Genomic DNA, 21,325 nt, shown 5'->3' with positions numbered 1-21,325 from the left:
CTCTGACCCTCCCCCCGCTCATGTGCTCTCTCTCATTCTCTCTCTCTCAAATAAATAAATAAAATCATGTGCTCTCTCTCTCTCTCATTCTCTCTGTCTCAAATAAATAAATAAAATCTTTAAAAAAAAAAAAAAAGAAATTAAGGTGTTACATATTAAGACAAAAAAAGAGTTACTAGAAAATATATTCATTTTTATGTATACATACACATTTTTACATTCAGTAAGTACTTAAATGCCTATATTATGTCATACACTGGACTGGGACCGGGTACTGGAAATACAGCAATAAGTAAAATAGGCAAGATCCTTATTCTCATGGAAATTACATTCTACTAAAGGGAAAAATAAACTTAGAAACACATAAATGAAACAAGAAAATATGAGGTAATGAAAAGTCATATAATGAAAATAAGTTAGCTTAATGTAGTCTACTTGCTATTTTAATTTGAATGTCAAGGAAGTTCTCTGTGAGGTGACATTTATTCTAACAATTGAATGCAAAAAGTACCCCGTCATGAAAGGATCAGAAAAAAAAAAAAAAAAAAAATTCCAAGCAGAAACAACAGCTAGTGCAAAGATTCTGAAGTAGTAAACAAATTTTGCTTAAAGACCTGACAGAAAGCCACTGTCATTGCAACACAATGGGCAATAAGGAATAACATTATGAACAATGTTAGAGTGATAAGCAGGAATCAGATCATGCTGAGCCAAGGTAAGGAATCTGGATTCTACTCAAAATGCAAAGGGGAAGGTTTTAAATGTTGGATTGATTGAGAGAACGTGAGCCTGTGAGCAGGGAGGTGGGGAGGACCATAGGGAGAGGGAGAGAGAATCTTGAGCAGACTCCACACCCAGCATAGAGCCTGATGTGGGGCTCAATCCCATGACCTTGAGATCATGACCTGAGCCCAAGTCGAGTCAGATGCTTAACTGACTGAGCCACCCAGGAACCCCTTAAATGGAGTATTTTAAATAAGAGAGAGACAATCTGGGGCGCCTGGGTGGCTAAGTCCGTTGAGCGTTTGACTCTTGATTTCAGCTCAGGTCATGACCTCAGGGTTGTGAGATCAACCCCCGGGGTCTGGCTCTGCGCTTGCAGAGTCTGTTTGAGATTCTCGCTCTTCCTCTCCCTCTACCCTTTCCCCAACTAGTGCACTCTCTCTCTAAATAAATACAATCTTAAAAAGAGAGAGAGAGAGAAAATTTATTTTAAGTGTTAAAAGATGATTCCAGTTTCTAAGCCAGAATGGATTATAGGAGAAGGCAAGAATGAAAGCAGAGACCTGCTGGAGGCTGTTACAGAATTCTAGTTGAGAGATGATTCTGGGATAATAGATATGAGATTGAAGGATTTGGGATATACTATACAGGTGGCAGTGTGAGGCAGTAATCAAGGATAACAGATTTCTGATTTGAGGAACTGGCTGGTACTGTTTGCTTAGATAAGGAAGACAGGGCATTTGGGGGGAGTAGGTAGGGGAAGGGAAGGAGTTTGTTTTGTAAAGTTGAAAATTAAATTCCAAACAGACATAAATAAAGTACAGTTGGATATATGAAAATAGCATTCCAGAGACAGACTAGAATCTAGATTTATTATTGATTGGGCTAAACCAGATTCAGGCCTTACTAGTACTACTATGGTACTCGGTTACGTAATTTGGGCAAAGTACAGAGATAGAGAAGAAATGAGGTCCCAGGACCAAGTCCTGAGGCACTTCAACATTTAGACATCAAACAGAATAAGAACTATCAAAAGAAACTGAGAAAGAATGAACTATGAGGAAGGAAAATCAGGTCTCATAGAGGCTGTCTAGGAAAAAGTACTCCTATATGTCTCCTCTTGTCTCACTAGTTCACTTCTGACACATTTGGTCACTAAATGTATGTGGGATTCTTTTTTCCTTGCACTAAGCAATTCTCCAAGACACTAGCTGGGTGTCCTATGATTCAATTCAATTCTGACACTAACTGGAGTTAGCATAAATCCCACAGGCTAAGCATTCAGTTATCACCAGACTGCCCTCCCCACCTCTTCACCTCAGATGCCAGCATTTAAGTCCAAAATGTCATCTGTGCTTCTGACCAAGCAATTATAAAGCTGAGGTTCCCATGACCCCTCCTCAGGTGTGATCATTTACTAGAACAACGCACAGAACTCCAGGAAACACTTATGTTTACCAATTTATTATATAATAAAGGATAGAGATAAATAGCCAGATGAAGAGATAAATGGGGAGAGGTCTGGAAGGGTCTGAGCACAGGAGCTTCTGCCCCTGGAAAGGTGGGATGCTCCAAGCACATAAATACGTTCACTAATCTGGAAGCTCTCTGAATCCTGGCTTCATCACGTAGGCATGATCTATTATCAACTCAATCTCCACTCCCTCTCCCCTTTCCAGAGGGAACGGGGGGCTGAAAGTTCTAAGTTCTTTTTTTTTTTTTTTAAGATTTTATTTATTTATTTGACAGAGAGAGAGACAGCGAGAGAGAGAACACAAGCAGGGGGAGTGGGAGAGGGAGAAGTAGGCTTCCCGTGGAGCAGGGAGCCCGACGTGGGGCTCGATCCCAGGACCCCGGGATCATGACCTGAGCCTAAGGCAGACACTTAACGACTGAGCCACCCAGGCACCCCTGAAAGTTCTAAGCTTCTAATCATGGTTTAGTCTTTCTAGTGACCACCCCCATCCAGGAGCCCACTAAGCACCACTGCATTAGAACAAAAGACAGCCCTAGCACCCAGGAAATCCCAAAGGATTTAAAAGTTCTGTCAGGAACTGGAGTCAAACATGCTCTTAGTGCTCTTATCACTTAGGAAATTACAAAGGTTTTAGGAACTCTGTGCCAGGAACCAGTGACAGAGAGCAATGTGTATATATTTTCCATTATTTCACAGAAGTTAAGCCAAAAACATTTTTCATAGAGGTGGGAGTCCACAATACCCAAACAACACGCTGAGAGGCTAAGATAACAGAAAATTAACCTTTGGATTTGGCAACATATGGATCATTGGTGACCTTGATAAGAACAGTTTTAGTATTATTCTGCAGACAACACAACTGACATCAGTGAGGAGAGACTGGGAAGTGAGAAAATAGAATTAGCAACTATAGACAACTCTTTCAACAAATTATGCTGTGAAATAAAAATGACAAACTGCTACATGACAAAAATACCACAAGGAAAGACACAAGCACATGGCAAAATAGGGGAAAATGTATTTGCAACTTTTATCACAGACAGGCAAAGGGTTAATTTGCAAAGAGCTTCTACAAATCAATAAGAACCGTAACAAAACCAAAAAAAGGACAGAGATGTCAACAGACAGTTGACAGAAAAGGAAATATAAGTGGCCTTTTAAAATACTTAATATTGGGGCACTTGGGTGGCCCAATCAGATAAGTGTCCTACTCTTTGGTTTCAGCTCAGGTCGTGCTCTCAGGGTTGTGAGATTGAGCCCCACATTGGATTCCACGCTCAGTGCGGAGTCTGCCTGGGACTCTGTCTCCCTCTCCTTCTGCCTCTCCCCACCCCACCCCGCTCTCTCTCTAAAATAAATAAATCTTTTAAAAAAATGCTTAATACCAATCATATTAAGAGAAATGTAAGTAAAAACTGCACTGGAATACCACTTTTCACCCGTCAGACTAGAAAAAAACAACGTTCGTTCAGTCATACATTGCTCACAAGAGTATAAATTAGTCCTCCACCTGCTCACTTATTGTGTAAATTTTAGAAATACTTGTCAGAATTACAGGTAGATCAAACAATCCCATTTCTAGGAATTTTCCTATATACTCCCGTACATATGAAATAATTTATGTTCAAAGTTATTCATTACAGCAATGTAACAGCAAAAGATTGTAAACCTCAATACCTATTAATTAGAAGCTAGTTAAATTATTGTACATCCATGTAATAGAATTCTAGGCAACTATTTTTTAAAACTGAGAAAGCTTTCTAAATCTTGATATGGAAACATCTCCAAAATATATTAAGTGAAAAAAGGCAAGATACAGGAAAATGTAGGTAAAAGTATAGTGCCAATAATTAACAATACTGTAGAGTATACTTAAAAATTTGCAAAGAGGGTAGATCTTACATTAAGTGCTCTTATAAAAAAATAATATAAAGGGCAGAAGGAAACTTTCAGAGGTGATGTTTATGGCATAGATTGTGATGATAGTTTCATGGATGTGTACTTAGCCACAAACTCATTAAGTTTTATACATTAAATATTTACAGCTTTGTGTATGTCAATCATACCTCAATAAAATGGCTTTAAAAATAACATTTTTATGCTTAAAATAGAGATGACAATGGGGCACCTGGGTGGCTCAGTCAGTTAAGTGTCTGACTCTTGATTTTGACTCAGGTCATAATCTCAGGGTTGTGAGATCAAGTCTTGTATTGTCAGGTTCTGCGCTCAGCAGGGAGTCTGCTAGAGATTCTCTCTCCCTCTCCTTCTGCCCTTACCCCTCACATGCATATACACTCTCTCTAAAATAAATCTTAAAAAAAAAATGGAGAAGACAAAAGAAAGTATAGTATGCCATCATTTGGGTAAAAAAGGAGGAATAGGGGAAAGTATCTATATTGGCTCATATATGCACTGAATTGCTCATAAATATGCACTGAAGGATAAACTTATTCAGGAGGAGGGGAACTAAGCAGATGGGGAATGGGGTGGAAAGGAGTTTTTACAACATAAAGTTGTATATCTTTTATGTTCAAACATGTGACTATATAACATTCAAAAAAAACTTTATACTATGAAGGAAACAAAACTGCTGCAGTAAATGGAATAGGATATAGGGTCAAGATCTAAGATAAAGAGATTCTAGATCAACAACCTAATGTCTAATAAAGAGGAATTCAACGTAAACTTTAATAAAACTATTACTAAATCTACTAAAGTAGTGAAATCTTGATTAAAACTCATCAAACCAGAATCCTACTCAAACTGAAAGATAAAGCAATAAGTTAAAGCCATAATCTAAAATTTTAAAATATGTTACTTAAAATCATCTTTAGTTTATGTTCAGCCCAATGTCCTATACACATCATACATGGGCTGTTAAATTATTCTGTTAAATTAGAAATAAGATTCAATTACCAATTTAAAAATCGATTATTTATTATATTCTTTTGAACAAGACAAAAGTTTGGACTGGCCTATTTCTAAAAGTTTAACAGGCAAGGAATAATCCATTTCCTAAGTTGCCTGATCAAAGTTTACTAATTAAAATACTATGGCATAAAAAAACATGTTTTTAATACAAAGGCAGCACAAATGACATTGTTAGACAAATGTTCTTACTTAATTAGGCTATAGCACACAGCTCGCAGAGGTTCATGGTCTTTCTTCCTTATATTATTATTGACCATACTATCTAGTTCATCTCGAGCAAACCGAAGCTGAACTTCTGTTACACTGTAACTTGCTGACTCCCGAGCACAGTCTTCAATGTTATGAGCTTCATCTAAAATGACAATCTGTTCTTTTAGATTGATATCCATCTATAAGACAAAAGAATTTTCCTGTAAAACATTCGGTAAAATGGACTTAACAGCAGTAAGCAAGATACTGCATTTAAAACTTCACACTATAGGCCAACATGGCAAGGATAATTATCTAAGTAAGTGATTCTAGGTCTAAAACTTTTAAAGCACTAAGGCTAACAAATATCAACATTATAGTTTCCCATTTTTCACTCTCAAAATACTTTGTGAATCTATCAACCAAAATGAGTTAACTGAGTCTGGATTAAGGTACAGCTGGCCACACAAAAGGGTATAAAAATCTCACTATACAATCTCCAACATAATTTTAAAAGGGGAGTTAAAAAAAAAACTTTAAAACTAAAATAATTATACAAGATTCAAAAGACTCTCAAAATACTAATATAAATACAGCATGTATCTGTTTCATTTTAGTTGTTCCTACAACCCTTCATTTTGAGAACTGTTCTTCCGCAGCTGTTCATCTGTTAATTAAGGGACATCACCACTCTCACACCATAGACTCAGAACCCAGGCTTGTCAGTTAAAGTATTCCATCCCTCTGTGGTCACAGGTTCAAGAATGGAGATGAGATTCAAGGTAGGCCAATCAGAGAAATTTGGGTGCTGAATATAAGATTATGTTCTTTTTTCCAGTGGCTGCTTGTGGTTATCTTTGTTCCCACTGGAAAGAAACTGCCTGAGAATAAAGCCATCACACTGAAGTCAGCCAAGTATTTTTTCTTAAGCTCTACTGAAGCTGGGTTTCTGTCACTTGCAACTGAAAGAGTCCTGGCTTATACAAAGTAATGTTACAAAGCAATTGCCAGTGAGTTATTCGGAGGAAAAAATATACAGAGAGTTGACAATGACTGAAAAAGAACCATGGAAGAATAGGAAATATATTGGGGTTTAAAAGATGAGTAGAGGGTTGCCTGGGTGGCTTAGTTAAGCGTCCAACTCTTCATTTCAGCTCAGATCATGATCCCAGGGTTGTGAGATCAAGCCCCACGTCAGGCTCCCCACAGGGCATGGAGTCTGCTTAAGATTCTCTCTCTCTCTCCCCCTCTGCCCCCCCCAAAATAAATAAATAAAAGGTGAGTAGAATTTGGATTTGGATAGCAAAGGGAGTCGGGGCATTTCAATATAGGCATCATCAGAAGCAGAGATACAGTTAAGAACAAAGTATCCTCAGGGGACTATGAGGTAATTCTTGAAGGGTCCAAGTTGGGAGTTTGTAGCAGAGATGTCCAAAAAGGTAGATTCAAGCCAGACTATTGAGCATCTTGAGAGTAAGCTTAAGAGACATGGACTTTAATCAACAGATGAATTGATAAAGAAGATGTGGTATATATACACACAATGGAATACTACTCAGCCATCAAAAAAAAAAAAAAATGAAATCTTGCCATTTGCAATGACATGGATGGAACTAGAGAGTATTATACTAAGCAAAATAAGCCAATCAGAAAAAGACAATTATCATATGATCTCACTCATATGTGGAATTTAAGAGACCGAACAGAGGATCATGTGGGAAGGGAGGGAAGAATAAAAGAAGACGAAGTCAGAGAGGGTGACAAACCATAAGAGACTCAGTCATAGGAAACAAACAGGGTTGCTGGAGGGGAGGGGAGTGGGGCGGATGGGGTAACTGGGTGATGGACATTAAGGAGAGCACATTAAGGATAGCATGTGATGTAATGAGCACTGGGTTTTATATAAGACCGATGATTCGCTGAACCCTACCTCTGAAATTAATAATACACTGTGTTAATGAATTGAACTTAAATTTTAAAAAATTTTAAAAATTAAATAAAATAAAAAAGAAATATGGATTTTATCCCATGAGCCAAGAGTGCAATAGATTTTGAAGCAGAAGAAAGCTGTAATAAAAGTAGTATTAGGAAGACTGACCTGGCATTAATAGGTACAGTGGCTCAAATGAAAGGGGCCTTGCTAAGAGGCAACCAAATAAGAGGTAGGACAGTAGAAAGAGTAAACATAATAATGCCTATTTATTTTAAAATAGAAAGCTAATGAGAGTTGTGCAGTAAGATCTAAAGAGAGGAATAACAGGTGAATATACCAAGTTATTCGCTTTTTTTTTTTAAGTAAGCTCCACACCCAGTGGGGAGCCCAAAATGGAGCACAAAGTCATAACCCTGAGATCAAGACCTGAGCGGAGATCAAGAGTCGGATGACTAACCTAATGAGCCACCCAGGCTCCCCCAAGTTATTCACTTTTTCTCTTATGCTGTAACAACTGGATGGTTTTAAGACGAACCATGCAAATAAACACAAATGCTATATCCAAACTTCCTTTCTCAAAAGCTCACAAAGCATAATTTACATAGTATACATATTCTCCCCACAAAGTTCTTCAAACTATAGACTCGTCAGATGAATGTTTTAAAATAATTCTGACCATTCATAAGTAGGAGGAGTGACACTTATTACTAGGTCTCAATTGGGGGTAATTTTGCACCCCCAGGTTATATTTGGCAATGTCTGGAGACTTTTTGATTGTGACAGCTGTAAGGGTGCTCCTGGTGTCTAGTGGATAAAACCAGAGATGCTGCTCAGCATCCTACAGTACACAAGATAAATCACCACCACAAAGAATTGTCAAGCCCAAAATGTCACTATTATAGGCTGAAAAAACCCCATCAAAATCCCACTCAGTACTAGGTCCTTAAAAGTATTAATTACCTTGGACATTAAGGTGATAAGATCTAAAATTCAGTTTTTAATACACCTCAGTGTATGTTTTCAGTACTCTAATCTGCTTATACATTTACATAAATTAAATATAAAGCAAAAAATAAAGTAAAAAGTAAAACATCTAAAAGCTTTCACATTGATCATTTACATTCCAATAAGTAGAAGAAAAGTTCTACTTTTCACATAGTTACTCACACTTTCCCTTATTTGTGCATCTAGAAGATAGTTGTAAGGACAAAATATTATGTGAGCATCTTCTATTAGTTCTCGTGCTGTGTAATATGGACATGCCTTTAGTTTTTTCCCCAAGCTGACAAGTTCTTCTATATCCCAGGCTTTGCACATTCCTTGAAGAGTCTGTAATGTGTGTTGATCACTAATTTTATGTACACCATGATAAAAATAGCAGGATTTGCCCTAAAAACAAACATGCGTTACTGAAATGTGAATCAACAAAGGAATAAAACAAGTTTATCTCAGAATTTTCAGAACATCATTAAAACCACAAGGCAAAGATTTTACAGGAGAGAAATTATACCATAACCATAATCACAACCATTTTAAAGAAACTCTATTAGTTGACTCAGTATAGCTCTAGATACTCTAAATTAACCTGAAAAAAATGTTTTGAATTATGTTTGTTGTGCCTTTGTTCTGATTAAAGTGATATTAGGCAAAAATATTTCTTGAAGGATACACAAGAACAATGGTATCACTGGTTGCTTTCAAAGATAACTAAGTGACTTGGGGACAGGAGTGAGAAAGATTTTTCTCTATAAACACTTCTGTACATTTTCAGTTTGAGCCATGAGACAGTATTACTTAATCAAATATAAAGAAGTAAAACGAAAGGAAGAAAGGAGAAAGGGAGAAAGGGATGTCTTAGGGGAAAAAAACAGAAGAGTGTTCACTATAAAATATCTGGAAGATACAACAGAGTACCAAAAATCCCACTAAATTATCTATAATTCTATCACAGAAAGAATGTACTAGTAACATTTTGATGTATTTCATTTATACTTCTTCTATACATATGTACATATGGATACATCTCTAAAATGTGACCCAACATTAAAATGAGAACGTAATTAACTGTTAAATCTCATCTTCACAAAAAACACATTCTTCCATATCTAAAATAATTTTTTAGAATTGTTTCTAGGGCTAGTTAAGATTAGTTTTTCTTATTTGAAACAAAAATTAACTTTTAGCAGATAAGTGCATTGCTTTTCCAGTATAGGAGCACTATCGTAAAAGAAACAGTGAACAAAAACACATGTGCCTTTGGATCAAGCCCAAAAATCGGAAAGTTTAGACTTCAAGGGCACTTAGAATGACACTCCTGCGCAGGCTGATAGCAAAACTAGAATGGCTCATCCATTTTAGCCGTGTAACACAACCCTGAGGGGAGTCTGTCAATTGAAGTGTTATCACACTTTTAAACTCTTTTTCACTCAAACTGTCAGATATCTATTTATCATTTCGCTTTGGTAATTCAGCCACAGTAAACATAGACACCTATAGTGACTTTGTAATTGGCCATCATTACAATACCAAATTACCCTAAGGACTTGAGAACAAGAAAAAGAATGTTCGTGTATGGCTATGAGCTAAGCATTCTGAAGCAGAATTAGGTCCAGGCAACCAAAAGCAGGTATCTTCAATTATTTATAACCAATGAGAAAGAAATGCATAATATAAAATAATATAGTCACATTACATGGTAGAAGGTGATATATCAATTAAATGAAACTCTAGGGTCTATGGCTCATAGCCTTTTGTGTAGAACCAACTCTGTTCGACAAAATACTAGTGAAAGATAGAACAACTTTCAAAATATATTAATTTACCATTGGTCATTTCATAGACTATCAACTTATGGTTCATGAATAATTTCTGAGTATATTCCAGACTTGTAACTTCAGTTTCAGACTAAACGAGTTATTAAACACAGACTACCAAACTAATACCGCCAAATAAATTATGTTTTTACTAAAGAAGACTTCTCAATTCCACCTTGACCAAATTCATATTATTCAAGATTTCCCTGGAAAACTTCAAAACCACCAATGACATATCTTTGAAGTTAATAATTTAATATAACTTTTTTTGAAAGAGAAGTTTGTACTTATCAGAATTACAAGATAGGATAATCATTATATTTCTCATTCAATTAAAAAGCATTTAAAAATTTACTCAAAGAGAGAGCCTAAATAAACTATCTTCTCATGAAGTTTTAAAATATATAAAATATACTAATTAGATCGAATTAGGCTAAATTATTTAAATACTTTTATCTCCTCCTATGACATCATCCATATTTGACTATTTTTGGTAGCGGGATTTCAAAGAGGTACTAGGAAATTAATTTCAAGGAATTAAATATCCCCAAGCTTTAGAACCAAAACCTATCATTTTAAACTTGAAGAAAGATTTTCTTATGGTAAAATTATTTTTCAAAAAATAGCAATACTAGGGGCACCTGGGTGGCTCAGTGGTTAAGCGTCTGCCTTTGTCTCAGGTCATGATTCCAGGGTCCTGGGATCGAGCCCTGCATCGGGCTCCCTGCTCCGCAGGAAGCCTGCTTCTCCCTCTCCCACTCTCCCTGCTTGTGTTCCCTCTCTCACTGTCTCTCTCTCTGTCAAATAAATAAATAAAATCTTTAAAAAAAAAAAAAATAGCAATACTAGCAATTCATTTGGTTTTCATAAGTTATTTGATTATCACTGGAAATACACATATGAAACAGAAAATGAACATGTAAAAAATTGAGTAAATTGAATCTTTTCAGCCTTATTTTTTTCTCTAAAACAAAATAACTTTACTCACGTTTTTTCCATCCAGCAATTCCATGCACTTTTCCTTTCTGTTGAAGTTACCTACTACTTCAGGATGGACACAAGTATGATCCCTGCTGGAAAGAATAGTCATTGGGACCCCTGAGTACGCTGTCCTCCGGAGCTCTCTAGTAATCTGAGCTATCTGTTTGTGTGTGCGTGTCCCAAAATATATTTTGGGTATCTTGGATTTCCCCCCATGATCCTTCTTAGTGGTATTTGAGGAATCTTGACTGCCTCCTTGTTTAGTAGAACAACAACACCTGGAACAGTGACCAGGGGGCTGAAACAAAGGAAATAAAAGACAACTTATGCCTGGTTACCACAAAAAATGTTATTAAACCCCGCAGAGAATCAGAATCTATAAGTAATAAATCACAACTGTCAAATAAAGAGAAATGTCAAGATATTACATCATCTAAAACTTGCCATTAAAGAAAAAAATACAAATTCCATTTCAAATTGCTTTTCTTGCACTCTTAAAAGTTACAATGTTTCCATATTTGCATGGCTTTCTAACATATTCCAACTCTCAAATTCCAAATGTTTTAAGAGGTTTTAATTCTAATTATAAAAATAAGACAAAATGGAGTACAATTTTCATTTTTGCTTAGGCTTCAAATGAACTCGTAATACTACAGTTTAGAGTTGATAGTGCTATTTTTGTTCACAGTGTAGCTCATTCAAATATTCTATACCAACATTTTAAAGAGCATTTTAAATATAGCTTACAAAAAAAATAGAAATATCAAGTTGAATCTGAAATAGCATTAAAAACAAGAAAACTATTCTCTAGCAAAGGGATGCAAATGAATGCAAATTATTAATATTTAATAATGAGGCAAGTTGCTTGTGTGGAACAAATACATCTGAAATTCCATTACCTGTCATGGAATTCAAATCCATCAGTAAAATTTTTCAGGATAGCTTTTTCTGGACAATTTTACTCATAATTCAGTTCCACAATTAAAATAATTAGATAAATGTCTCCTAAACGCAACATATGGAACGGCAGGAATATAGTCTGTTATTTACCTGATTTTTCTCTTCTGTTTCGAAACTCAAAAATAAAATAAAAAGTTCATTGCTATATATTAGAACCATTAATAACTATTCCCTCCTCAACCTCAATTACTATACAAATGAGACAAAATGCAGCCTCATTTAAGAGAAATCCCGTGAAATCGTTAGTTTACAGAAGTGGTCACTGATGGGGAAAAAAAGCTAAATAGCACAGTAGCTTAAGAGAATTTGTTCAATAGAACAAATACACCTTTTAACCTAATTTTTTTTTTTTTAATTATAATCAGTAAGAATAGCCTTCATAAACAAATGCTAAGTCATAGCACGTTACACCACAATACTGGGGATCAAGCTGTCTTTCAGCCTCAACTCAGTGAAAAAGCAAGTTCAAATTACTCCCAGTCTCGCTCAACCTTGTCCTCCATTAAATATTACAATACATGATAGAATGGATGTAAATGTGACCCTTCTGGAGCTGTCACTCACTGGGATAAAAGGTTCACTGATGTGCCAAATAAAGTCAGTCAAAGCAGATAAAGTTACAGCCATGCTGGAATTGTTACATTCCCCTCTCAGGTTGCCAGTAGCAGCAGATTTCATTACAGAGTGCTGCCACATTAAATAGCCAGTTCCAAATATCCTGCCTTCTATATTGAATAATTACTTATTCACTGAAAGGATAAAAAGAAGAGTTATGAATGGGGCTCTTGTCAACAGTGAGGCGGAAACAGCTGACATGTGGTTTATGTTACATATGTTGCAATATCTAACAATTTATGGTCACACAGAAAATGGAATGCAAATTATATCATGGTATTTCTGACTGAATTTTTTTTTGGCCTTTGCAATGATCACATTAATTAATTAACCTGGTAAATGAATTAAGATAACTCTAGGTAGCAGAATTAGTTTACTTTTCTGTACCTTTAATCTTTTCACTCATTATACTATTTCTCTTCCTTTGATACAATAAATTAAATACTGAATATTAAATTAAATACTGAAATGCTATATACCATATGGCTATATTATATCCAAGCATAAAAGTAATCCAATAAAATGGTCTTCTCTCAAGGTTTAGAAAACCTCCTTTTTGATGAAACACTTTCAACATCAATTTCAGTTAAAGCTTTATCACCTACACCTTTTATTTTAATTCCACTTTTTTCTAACCAAAAGTCCAAACAATATTGAAATAAAAATAAGTCAACCACCTATGACAAATAATTTAATATATAACTTAAAGACCTTTATACATATATATCTCCCATATTTTTTCAAATAAAAAGGGATGCTATTATATAGTTTTATAACTTGCTGCTTTGTATTGAAACTTTTTACTTTTTAAAAGGGATGAATTTGGCATTAATAATTTTAAAAAAGGATCTCCCTATCTTAAAATGTTATGATAGTAGCTGTAACGAACAAAAATAAAAGATTGAGAACTAGTTTCAGAAAACTTTTCCCAGGCGCCTGGGTGGCTCAGTTGGTTAAGCAACTGCCTTCGGCTCAGGTCATGATCCTGGAGTCCCAGAATCGAGTCCCCCATCAGGCTCCTTGCTCGGCAGGGAGTCTGCTTCTCCCTCTGACCCTACCCCCTCTTGTGCTCTCTCTCTCACTCTCTCTCTCAAATAAATAAATAAAATCTTTAAAAAAAAAGAAAGAAAACTTTTCCCATTAAAGCAGCTTTATTTAGGTACCTTAAATCTGTTTTTCACTCCATAACTGATAGAATTATAAACTATAGGTAATTTTATATTAAACATATTTTTGTTATGTTTTATAGTGGTCTGAAGTAATTATATCATCTATGAATTTGAGGCTGACTCAAGAATATGGTTTTTCAGTAGGTGGTTAAGCAAGTATTATAGAAGATGGAAATTAAGAAAGAAAGCTGATTCTTTTTCCTTTGCAATATTAAAGAAAAATTATTTCTTCAGAAGTGATCTTCTATTGAAGTTTCCATTTAATGGATTTGGTACAATCATATTTAATATAGAAAAAAACTGAATGTGGTAGGAGAACAGAGGCTTCAAAAAGACATTTATTTAGCAACAAAAGAGAATTATTTGTACCAAAATCACCTACTTCCAATTCTGTAAGAAAACTAGAGAAAGAACACTAAAAACAGTCATGGCAGGAAGTCATAATATCCTCCAATCCAATTAATAGGCTAACACTTTATGGTCTCGCTCTGAAAACACTTTGACCTAGCCGTCTTGAAACAATAAATGAACAAAATAAAATAATGTTGTACCTTCCATTAAGTATTTCTCCTGCTAACAAGCTATCAGGTTTGTCTTTCAAAGGGATATTTTCCTTTTGATTTTGACCTTTGAATTTACAGAGACTGCATTAGGAAATGGAGAATAAATTAAAAAGTATTCACTTTCATCCAACGTATCTGAATGTCAAGAAAGATAAAACATATAGGCTCCCCAAAACCTGTAATCTCTAAGACCTGAAAGTAGCTACATTGAGTGGCAGAGCCAAGCCCTTTAAAAGATGGCTGCTTCTCCTATAGAAACTGTCTAGAGTCCTTTTACTTCAACAAAAGACAAGAAGTAACACCAAACCAACCCAAATAACACCAAAATTCCATTATCATTTAAAGAGAAAAAACAAACCAAACAAACAAAAACTATAAGGGCACCTAGCTGGTTCAATCAGTGGAGCATGCGACTCGATCTCAGGGCCATGAGTTCAAGCTCCACGTTGGGCATGGAGCCTACATACATAAGGAGAAACACAAGAGATGCATGTGGGCGAGACACTATATTCTTTCAATATGTAGGAGTCAATTGTTTAAAATACATTTCAAATCTACAATAGTCAAACTGTTCTTAGAAGGTCAGCAACCAAGGATTTTAGAAAATTCTCTTCATGTCTAACAATTTCTATCTATTCTCCCTCTTGTCCTATGATATAGAAATATATATCTAAATTTTTGAAAGAATGAAGAAAGATTATAAGATTTGATCTTGAAAGAAAGACCAAATTCTGAGTCCTTGTCACTATTCCTTTCAGAAAGTTGTAAGTTCAAGTAGAATAAGATACAATGTCAAGGTCTAAAGTTTCATAATTTTCTCCAACCTTTCCCCACAAAAACAACAACATAAAAATTTCTATGCCTAGGGGTGCCTGGATGGCTCAGTCGGTTAAGAGTCTGCCTTCTGGTCGGTCATGATCCTGGAGTCCAGAGATCGAGCCCTGCATCGAGCCCTGCCATCAGGCTCCCTGCTCAGCAGGGAGTCTGCTTCTCCCTGTGCCCCTCACCCCACACGCGCTCTCTCTTTCTCACTCACTCGCTCGCTCTCTCAAATAAATAAAATCTTAAAAAAATACATTAAAAAAATTACTATGCCTAAATAGTTGAAAAATAAAAATTAGCATGGTGACTAAACACATTTAAAAATGGAAAATAACAAAGGATATTGTTGTATTGTCAGAGAAGTTACTTTGCTAAGTCAAAAATCAGGTAACCTTCTAAAAGGAGGTTCTGAATTGAATTCTAAACACAGACATAAAAGGTTATATTTATGTGAAAAATAAGTATATAAAAAAGTAAAGAGGAAAAAAGACCAAAAGAAGTTAATTTGTAGGAAATAAAGGGAAAACTAGGTCCATGAAATAATTACATACTTTTCTAAAACCTTCCACATGTGCATGTATTGTCTTTCAACCACACTGCAAATTCCTTGAGGACAGAAACTATGTCTTACATTTCTTTATATAACTCATTCAGAAACATGGTGTTTTGCACATGACTATAACTTAAATTTTTTTTAACTGAAAGACTGTGACTTACGTCCCCAAGCCGAGTACTGTACATGTACAACACTGTATTTATCCAACAGATGCATAATTGATGTCCTAATTTGAAGTTCTTCACATATCAAAAAGTTACTTCAAAATAAAAAGGTTAGCTTTTAAAAGAAAAAGTGCAGGGCAATCTGTTATTTTCAAGGCCAAAAAGAAAAATCATCTTGTTATGCTAATATCTGGGCCACTTTATAGTTGTGAGCAACAAACACATATCCTGATATAGTCATTGTTAATTATAGTGATCATTTATTAAGACTGTCCCTGTGCTAAACACTTTATATGTTCTATCTCATTCATTCAAGAAATATTAGAATTCCTGATAGATCAAACCAAGCAGAAGATAATGACAAGTGTCACCTTATCTCATTGACAATGCTTCACTCTTGTTGTACAAAGCAGTTTTTGGAGCTTATCAATACCAATTTCACTCATGAATTACAGAACTGTTTAAAGTTAGTACTCTAAGTGCATTATTTACTGAATGCAATTACAAAATATTCCTAAAGGTAAGGTATAAAATTTAGTTCAAAAAAACTATTTTAACTTATTATTAGTTGATATTTAAATCAAATATTTTCTAACAAGATTTACATTATGTTCCTCAAGAATAAGAAACCCCAAAACTCTCAATTAAGAGACTGTTAAAGCACACATCAACAAACTTTTTCTGTAAAGGGCCAGAAAGTAAGTATTTTATGTTTTGTGATAAATAAGGTCTCTGGCCCTGTATAGGAAAATATGTTTATGATCCCAATGTGGGGAAGGATTTCTTAAACAATACACTAAAAACACAATGACTGAAAACACAATCTTGTTAAGATGCAAAATTTCTATTTAAAATGGCACTCCCCTTCATTTAAAAAAGAAAAAAAAAAAAAGGGAAAAAGGCAGCAGCACAGACTAAGTGAAGATAGCATATACCCAAAGACCAGTATCTGTAACATATGAAAAATTCCAACAAATCAATTTTAAAAGACAAATCCAATAGATGGCCCAGAACAAGAAAATCACAGAAGAGAAAAGCTGAAAGGCCAATAAACATCAGAAAAGATATATAATTTAATGCTCAACCCCATTACTAAGTAGGAAAATGCAAATTAAAATCATAATTCAATTCTGTTTCCCATCCATCAGATAGGGTGTTAGAGAAGATATGAAGCAACTCTCACACACTGCTGACCCAAGTAGAAAGTGGCACATCCACTTTGTAGAGGAAACTGTTGATCTAGTGAATAAAAGATACGTAGACATTCTGACCCAGCATGACTCTGTAAAGTATACATTATAAAGAAACTCTTGCACATTAATACAGATACAATAGGGATATTCTTTGCAGCATTGTTTTAATAGTGAGGAAAACAAGCTAAATGTATCAAAAAAAGAATGGATAAATAAATTGTGGGGTTTTTTCTCAATCAATAGAATACTACCCATAATGAAAAAAATAATAACCAGAGTTGCATGCATCAACATAAACATCAAAAAAACAATGTTGAGCAGACCGAGTGTAACTTAAATAAAATTTTATTCTCCCCATAAAATTCCAAACAAACTGATGATAGGAATAAAACTATAAAACTTTAGGTACAGAATTAGGAACCCCCACTGTAGTAGATAATCTTTGGAGCTAAGGATTGTAGTGGACAATATATCTGAAAAATGCTAAAAAGTACTTCAAAAGAAACCTAGCATAACAAATACAGTCTATTCTGGTTCTTCCTCAGCTGCTTATGAAAGCAGATAGCTTTCATCTTAATACCTCTTGACCAAAATGTTTCAACCTAATTTATTAGGAAATATGTTCTTAATTTAGGGTCCATGAACTGTTACAGAAGAGAGGGTTTGAGATCACCCAGAAACTACAGACACAATTTTGTGTGCAGTTCCAGAAAGTAAGTCCAAACTTTCCTCAGGTGCTCAAGAAGACTGGACTGTGACTTACTGGGTGAGGGCTTTCTTCCAGAATTTATGTCTGATTTTATAATGAAAATCAAATGGAAACAGCATTTTCTTTACAACCAACTTGGCGAGACACATTTGTTCTGTAGAAGAATAAACAAGTTCAGAGTCCAAAGAAGACAATTTTACAAAGGTTCCTCCACTGCTTGTAAATTCATTTATCTTTTGTTTGTTAATTACCTAATACTAACATAATTCTAAAACACCTAGTTTATTGCCATTGTTTATTTTTAACTCCATTTTACAGATAAAAAAAATAAAATCTAAAAGAGTTCCTCAAGTTGTTATAAATACATGATAACTTTGTGGAAAAGTTGGAATTCATAAACTTAAACCTCAAAACAAAGACTGTTTGACAGGCTCATTTTCATCTACCATTTAATTTCGCAAAAAAGCAAAATATTACCCTTTTTAATTTCAGAATGCCATGCACATAAAAAGCTAGTGGTAAAAAGCCAATGAAGGTAGAATTATACTATGATCTTTGAGACACAAAAAAGAGGGTTTATTGTTAATCTTTATCAACCAACTGCTGTTGTCTAAGCCATCCAAACAGGTACTGAATGCCTGTTGTGCAAAATCTCACATAAGCACACACTCTAGTAAGATAGCAAAAGTGACATAACTATACCTTCTCAACTGTTCTTTTTAAAAAATTCAAACAGTAGTACTCTACTGCCAGTTTCATGATTAAACTGCACAAAGCAGCTGTTTATCCACTCACAGCAACCAGCAGGTGAACCTGATTCAATATTTATCACAGGCTTTCACAGATCACTGCTAACCAAGCAAACGTTTTAATTAAGCTGGAACTTGCTTCAAAGAGCTCATTCAAGATGTCAATCAGCAGGTAAGGGATCAGATACAGTGTCAGGTGAGAGTGTGTAATACAAATCCACAACTTTCTTCATCCCATCGCTGTAAATTAGCCTGCTCTAAAGTTCAGACTCTGATTGTAACAGACTGCCAGTCTCCTGGAATGTGTAACTGAAGTCACTCAAATTCTATTGTGAAGGTTGTAAGCAATATGTTAAACTGCAATGGGCTAGCACATTAAGACAGATCCTTTTCACGGTTGTTTTTTGATACCGTAAGTGTTTGTTACCCTACTCTCCACTTACTGTTTACTTTCTTGCCTGGTGTAAATGGGAATTCCTTAACACAGTTGCCCCAGTTTCTGAAAAGTTTATGTTTCAGTAGAATTAATCAAAAAAGATCCAAAGCAGTAAAACTTTTTACCTAAATTTATAATAATTATATTCTATAAAAATTCTCATTTTAAGAATAAACACATGTTAAAAATGACCAAACCTATAAAGCAAAAATTCTCTTGGTTTAACCACTTTACACAGAAGTGCCTATAGCAACAAGTCTCAAAGTACAGTAAGTCACACTGGCCAACTTCATGAGACATACCTGGGGTGTTTATTAAAAAAAAGAAAATAAATCAAAGAGTATGAGGGGAAAAGGGAAAGCTCTTCCTTACAGAATATCAGCTAAAAATTGTATGTAAACAGAATTTTTAAAATCACCATTTTGCAACTCTCATGTAATTACGGATTCCTGAAAGCTACCTAAATGGATGCTAAAATCATTGAGTGTAAAGTTGTTGGGGAACAGGATATTCATACATCCTCCAAATATCACCCCACAGATTACTTATTAACAGCAAAAGAAAAATGTGCCTTTATCATGGACACCAGTTTAACCAAATGGTCAAATGATACAGTGGTCAGACAAACTGGCATCAATGTACCTCTTGATGTGGTATTAGAAAAATACTTATCTGCTCTTCTTGAACAAAACTACATGATTATGAAATCCAAATAATCAGACATGAATCAAATAGAACCCAGGAATAAAGGAAATGTGGTAAAAAGATGTATTATTTGGTTGGTGAAAATTAATCCAACTGCACACTTACGTATTTTTCAAACTTCCTTCAGTGAACTTTTTAAAATGAGAAAACAAAGCTATCCTGTGACATCACCTTCTCCTATATAATTGACCAAAATGTTACAAGCAAAACCTACACAAAATAGAGATTTTTGACTCTTTCATGAGCATTAAAACTCATGGGGATAACTTATTATCAATATACAAGCCTCTAAAGCAGCAGTACCCGATAGAATTTTCTGTGATGACAGAACGCTTTGTATCTGCACTATTCAGTACACTTGCCACTAACTACTACATGGGGCTAGTGAGTATTTGAAATGTGCTTAGTGCAACTAAGGAACTACATTTTTATTAATTTAGTTACATGTGGCTAGCAGCTACCATATCAATGTAGATTTAAAATACTACAACAGGTTCTAAATTTAATCTGAAAAATAAACTAGTGAGAATAACCAAAAAGTATTTGGAAAGGAAGATAGGCAAGAATGGTATTTTTATATATGCAAGAATTTAGTATACATGATAAAGATGTTGTGCTAGGCACCTCTTTAGACATGTGTCCAACCCTATATTCTTTTTTTTTTAGATTTTACTTATTTATTTGAAAGAGAGAAAGGGCAAGCAGGGGGAGGGAGAGGGACAGGCAGACTGCACTGAGTGCACAGCCGAAAGGGGCTACATCTCACAACCCCAGCCGAAATCAAGAGTCAGACACTTAAGAGTCAGACACTTAACCGACTGAGCCACCCAGGTGCCCCAACCCTATATTCTTTTTTTTTTTAAGATTTTATTTATTTATTTGACAGAGACAGAGATAATGAGAGCAGGAACACAAGCAGCGGGAGTGGGAGAGGGAGAAGCAGGCCTCCCGCCAAGCAGGGAGCCTGATGTGGGACTCGATCCCAGTGCCCTGGGATCGTAACCTGAGCCGAAGGCAGACGCTTAATGACTGAGCCACCCAGGTGCCCAGCCAACCCTATATTCTTTTTTTTTTTTTAAAGTAACAATTTTAATTGCTGCTTATTAAAGCAATTTTTTAATAAACATTTCTATCATATTTAAAAGGTCAAGTTCATTCAACTAAGAACCGATCAGAATATGTGACAACCCCAAATCTAATTTTTTAAATCTAATTTTCCAGTCAAGAAATTAAAACAAGGTTATCCATATAAAGATACAATCCTAAAGATCATAAGCCTTGACCTGGAGAAGGCTATGCAGAACTGGTGGGGAAAAAAACAACTTATTTATAGTTTTCCAGCGAAAGTTCTAAGTTTTTTTTTTTGTTTTTTTTACCTCTGCATCACTGCATTTCTATTTATATTAAAAGGTGCTAGAATGTTTCAATTTGTATCTTCTGATTCTGTAAGTCCCTCTATAGTTACCCACAGAAGTTACTACATTTATAAATACCAAAGATGTAACAATTCTCAAATTTTCTAGATTACTCCAATAAAATATTTTAAGTTTTCCTATGATTTGACTATCTGTATTGTCTCTGTAACAAAGCTCGGGGTCGGCATTATAGATACATAAACATAACAGTCAAAAAAAAAA

General features: G+C 35.0%; 1 protein-coding gene across 1 annotated transcript in view; it reads right to left on the bottom strand.

The window, feature by feature from the left end:
* BRIP1 (BRCA1 interacting DNA helicase 1) overlaps positions 1-21,325 on the bottom strand; it is a 157,750-nt gene that overhangs the window by 110,508 nt on the left and 25,917 nt on the right. Inside the window, exons 7-11 of the mRNA XM_081805975.1 lie at positions 11,055-11,345; positions 8,421-8,642; positions 5,321-5,520; positions 2,973-3,044; positions 256-274 (exon numbers count right to left, since the gene is read on the bottom strand). Of these exons, the coding sequence (XP_081662101.1) occupies positions 256-274; positions 2,973-3,044; positions 5,321-5,520; positions 8,421-8,642; positions 11,055-11,345 (804 nt within the window). The remainder of the gene's footprint in view (positions 1-255; positions 275-2,972; positions 3,045-5,320; positions 5,521-8,420; positions 8,643-11,054; positions 11,346-21,325) is intronic.

This window comes from Leptonychotes weddellii, chromosome 15, assembly GCF_054177405.1.
Source record: "Leptonychotes weddellii isolate Sample4059 chromosome 15, ASM5417740v2, whole genome shotgun sequence".
Lineage (NCBI taxonomy): Eukaryota > Metazoa > Chordata > Mammalia > Carnivora > Phocidae > Leptonychotes > Leptonychotes weddellii.
The sequence above is the reverse complement of the archived record's forward strand: the minus strand, read 5'-3'. Positions and strand labels throughout refer to the sequence as shown.